The sequence below is a fragment of the Sinocyclocheilus rhinocerous genome, unplaced genomic scaffold (genome assembly GCF_001515625.1).
Source record: "Sinocyclocheilus rhinocerous isolate Xijiao unplaced genomic scaffold, SAMN03320098_v1.1 scaffold1281, whole genome shotgun sequence".
NCBI lineage: Eukaryota > Metazoa > Chordata > Actinopteri > Cypriniformes > Cyprinidae > Sinocyclocheilus > Sinocyclocheilus rhinocerous.
In genome coordinates, this window is record NW_015637000.1 from 958,712 (window position 1) to 963,501 (window position 4,790).

Sequence of the window (4,790 nt, forward strand, 5' to 3'; positions counted from 1 at the left end):
TGACGAAGTAGTAGCCTATGTCCCAAAGCTTGCCTACTATTCTGCTACATACTCAAAAGTGTGTACTTCTTCTTCACAAAAAGAGTAGCTACACACTTTTAGGGCATAGTATAAGTAGGCGAATTGGGACGCAGCAAGGGTGATATTAAATGATTTCGTCACGTTTGGAATTTCATAATAAATATTCACTTCTCAAATGTACACTGAACAAAATTATAAACGCAACACTTTTGTTTTTGCCCCCATTTTTCATGAGCTGAACTCAAAGACTTTTTGCAATGATTGACATAAATGGATGGGAGAAAAATATAATTTGTCAAAATAGATTATGGAGCATTATAAATGCAAACTTTTCTGCATTCATAGACATTTTCGTATCGGCACCACTATTACTTTATAGTAAGTCCAAATTAGAGCCCGACCGATATGGGTTTTTTGGGGGCCGATGCCGATATTAGGGAGTAAAAAAAGACAGATACCGATATATCGGCCGATATTCTTTATGTGTAGGCTATATTATAGTACAGTATAGTCAAAAGTTTGGACGATCTTCCCATGCGTGTGTCCAAACTTTTGACTGGATTTTTTGCAATGATAACTCAAATGTGGTGATCAAACACTTATAATGATGTGACAAATATAGGCCAATGTAGTGGAGACAGGGTATTTAACAATTTAAAAATAAACTTTATTATTCAAAATGAGTCTGACATCAGTGCACTGAACAGTAAACTTCACTTCACTTATTATAAATAACTTAACACAAATAGAACAAAAATATATAACTTGAATTAAGAAATTAAACAAGGTAAAGGTTTATGCAGGAAGCACAGCTTTTCCAAATGTAAACATCTAAAATGAATAAATAATAATAATTAATAAAACGAATAAGATAAGCTCATTGTTAGAGTAAAAGACAGGGACATTGTTGTTTATTTATTGAGCATTGAGTCTCTCCAACTAGGTGACAACGTAGCGTTAAATCACCATTCAACAGACTCAAGCCACCACCACACTGCCGTCTATTGGACTGCAGAAAGATACTAACTTTTCAATCTGCTACGTTACTGAGTCTGACAAACTATGCTGACACCGTGTCTGCGCCGCAACAGGACGCGACAAAGCGACCGTTGAAAATCATTTGAACTTTGTGTCAGCATGTCATAAATAAAACGAGGCATCAGTTTACTGTCGGGATTTGTCATGTTGTGTCGCACTGCATCCAGTGTAGACAACATCACTGATTATAATGGGTTCTATTCTACCCATGGATTCTATTCTACAATTCTATTGTATTTTTTCGCGCCGGATAATCTGAAGCAGCAGACTCGGGTAAAGTTTGAACTCATCCGCGCATCTCTACACTACAGTGACCTGGGTGGCCAGTAGCAAACAATGCAGTGCTCTGCTGGACAAACTAAGTAATTACACCATTCAGAAGCATTTAATCTGCGTTATATGTTCTGTAAAAAAATTTTTTCATATCGGCGGCATATTCGCCGATACCAATATATCGGCGACAGGCTCATATTGGCCGATAATATCGGCTAAACGATATATAACGGGCTCTAGTCAAAATAAACCTATACATTTAAATAGGTACCAAGTCAATGCAAAAATGTAATATAATATATAATGAACTATTTTTTCTGATACACCTTTATTATGATATTAGTTTGTTATTAGTGTGTTTACTTTATAGGTTAAAATAGTTAGGCTATCTGTGGTACTGCATGCAAATATCAAATCTTTACTGTTAATTGACAGAATTGAACTACTGAAAAGAAATTTGAACTATAACCATTGGAAAAAATTTTTCCCTACATATCAAATACCTCGAGCATTGCAATTCATCATCCTATGGGGCGTGGCCAGTTCAGATTAAAATAAATATATGTGATCCCGTTCATTAGTGCAGTACTGTTATCATGTTGTTCTGTAAATATGTCTTGATATTGTCTGCCGCATGGTGGCGATAGAGAACACTGTGTACTTACATTTAGAATTAAGTTTTATTTGGATATCAGGTGTCCTTTTGGAGTCTCATTTGGAGATCTACTGAAGACACATATATTTAGCTTTAAAAAGCGTTTAGAAAATGCAGTTTTGTCAGAATCATCCTCAAGTTTAAACCAGAACATTTTTCTTTATTTCAAATAATTTGTCAAACCTCTCAAATCCTAGTCGTAATATTTCTTTTATTGAAAGGATTTCATACAAAAAAAAGGTAGTCACTTTTTAGTCTATTTGAGCTTCTCTTAAACTGTTCCTAAACTGTACCTACTAGCAATTCTGAAATCGGAATTGAGCACTAAGGCTTGCACTGTGAACGTAGCCTTTAGCAATTGTGGGGTTGCTGGTTAAGTGGTTATAAAAGCATATTTTTTCTGTTACTTGCCTGAAGATCAGCCTCCTGTCTTGAGGACACATTTATGTCTGTCTGCAGCTAAAATCAGTAGATCAACGTACACTTAATCAGAGGCGGACAAAGTACTCAACTCCATTACTTGAGTGAAAGTACAGATACCACTGGTTAAATATTACTCCATTACAAGTAAAAGTTGTAAAGACAGATTTTTACTTAAGTAAAAGTACAGAAGTACTTGCTTTTAAAAGTACTTAAGTACCAAAAGTAAATTTCCTTTTTTATGTCAATGCACTGTTTTATTATTGTTGTTTGTAATACTTACAATACTTCTGAAGCAACTTAGAATACATTACACCTACTGAATACACTGACTAGCTTGTAGTATAGTACAATACTCAAGTAAATGTACTTAGTTACTGTCCGCCTCTGCACTTAATGCTTCATTTTCACCCGATAACTTCACATACCTTAAAGTATAGCAACAAGTGACAGTAATCAGTTGCAAAGTGTATTTTTTATTTTACAAACTTCAAAGTAAGTATACCAAGCCAAAAGTGTAAAAAAAATAACAGTCAGCAAACGTGAGCACCATGTTACTTAACACAGTGCACTGAATTACAGGATGTGGTTTCTTACTGTCAATGACGCCAAGACGTCTGAGAAACAAATGCACTTTGTGGTACAGCTGGATGAGAATGTGCTACAAATGTTGTTGTTTCTCCTTTTTTGTTCCATTTTAAACATGAGGTTTGTGACCATTAAGTGGTGCTTTGCAAAACCTCTGTTTAAAGCTTCTGTATTTACAGCTGTTCAGAAGATGCACCTCATTCATCCTCCATTAATGAAGATCTTTCACGAGGGGGAGTTGAACTTTGACCAGGATCCTCCATTTCCACTTGTTCAGCTTCAGGTTCTTTGGTTCCTGCTGTTTGGTGGCGACACCTCATACATCCAATTATAAATAGGGGCAGAGAGCTCAGAGCCAGCATGGCCAGTGCCACTATCTGAAGCGAAAAAGTGTGTTATATCATTTAAAGCATATGACAAAATCTTTGGTACATTTAATTTGATGAATCTCATCTTCATCCACATCAAACATAATTAAATTGTCCCATTGATTCACTCACCTGAGAAGTATTTCGAAAGCCAAAAAATGCCATTTGCTTTTCAGTGATGTTGTTAGAATTGATCAAAGGCTGACACCATGTTGTTGAAGCAGATATATCCGTGTGAACCGTCAGTCCTTCCCAGGAGGTTTTCGCACAGGCAAAGTATTGTCCATCAAAGAGCAGCAGCATGATCCAAACAACAGCTGGAATGATGCAGGTTACCGTGGAGAGCAGACACTTTGTTTTGCATTGTGGGCTTTGAATATAAAACATGAGTGCGCTGGAGAACAGAGCAGGAACCGCAAAATATGCTGCAGAAAACAGCAGGTTCATCGCTGGCTTACAAGGACATGCAAAGTCCATCTCCACGAGTTTCTCAAGTCCCACCATTAAAAAGCCAATAATTGCATTTGAATAAAAAGGTCTCTTCTTCAGCTGTTTTTTCAAGCATGCTATCCATTCCTTGCTCATTGTCGGTGTTGATAAGGTCGAGAGGTGTGCAGACTAAAACTGAAAGTGATTGCTGGCTGACTTTTGTGTCAGCATTCACACCTTTCACAACTTCATATCTCTCTGAGACTCTTCCTGAGAAGCTCTGTGGTTGCGATGGAGAGATTTGACTTTCTGAAACAGTTTCAAGGCTGTGCACTAGTCACTTTAATGGCCCTATATAAATGAGTGGCATAATAATACAATTTGAGTGACTAGAAACTCTGTCATGGAAATTGTAAAATGCTATGTGTTACATATAAGGCCCTGTTAAAGTCAATATCAAATACTTCTATTGATTGACCTGAGTTTGTACATTTTTCTGCAAGATCCTTTGGTGTCATGGATTGAAATTTCAGGAATCTCATAAAGCATTTATGGGTTTTATGGGAGTTATGGCTTTTTAAAAGACTTTTAAACATAAGATTTAAGTTTTTTAACTGATTTTGAATTATGAATAGTTGGAGGGATTATGAAAATGAAAATGATGTTGTCATTTACTCACTTTAATGCCATCTAAACCTGCATGAGTTTTTCCTCTACTGAACACAAAATAAGATATTTTGAGGAAAAACTTATGTTTTTTTCACTGGACAAAACATCTTCTTTGTGTGTTCTGCAGAAGAAAGAAAGTCATGCAGCTTTGTAACAGCACAAGGTTTAGTAAATTATTACAGAATTTTCCTTTTTGGGTGAACTATATCCCATTAAAATCATCATAACAAAGCAGGATCACGCTTCACGTGATTTTCTTGGTTTAAAGCAGTTTTACTCATTAATAATCAAGAACAGATTATTGGATTTCATCAGAAAACTGTGAGTAG

At 36.0% G+C, this 4,790-nt stretch overlaps 1 protein-coding gene across 1 annotated transcript; it reads right to left on the minus strand.

Annotated features, from left to right (window-relative positions):
* Positions 1 to 2,874: 2,874 nt before the first annotated feature.
* On the minus strand, positions 2,875 to 3,969 carry LOC107748373 (uncharacterized). The gene is made up of 2 exons (XM_016563147.1): positions 3,496 to 3,969; positions 2,875 to 3,372 (listed from the first exon to the last, which is right to left on the minus strand). Exons 1-2 carry the CDS (start codon positions 3,946 to 3,948, stop codon positions 3,193 to 3,195), a joined length of 633 nt encoding a protein of 210 aa, XP_016418633.1. The 5' UTR covers positions 3,949 to 3,969; the 3' UTR covers positions 2,875 to 3,192.
* Positions 3,970 to 4,790: the final 821 nt, after the last annotated feature.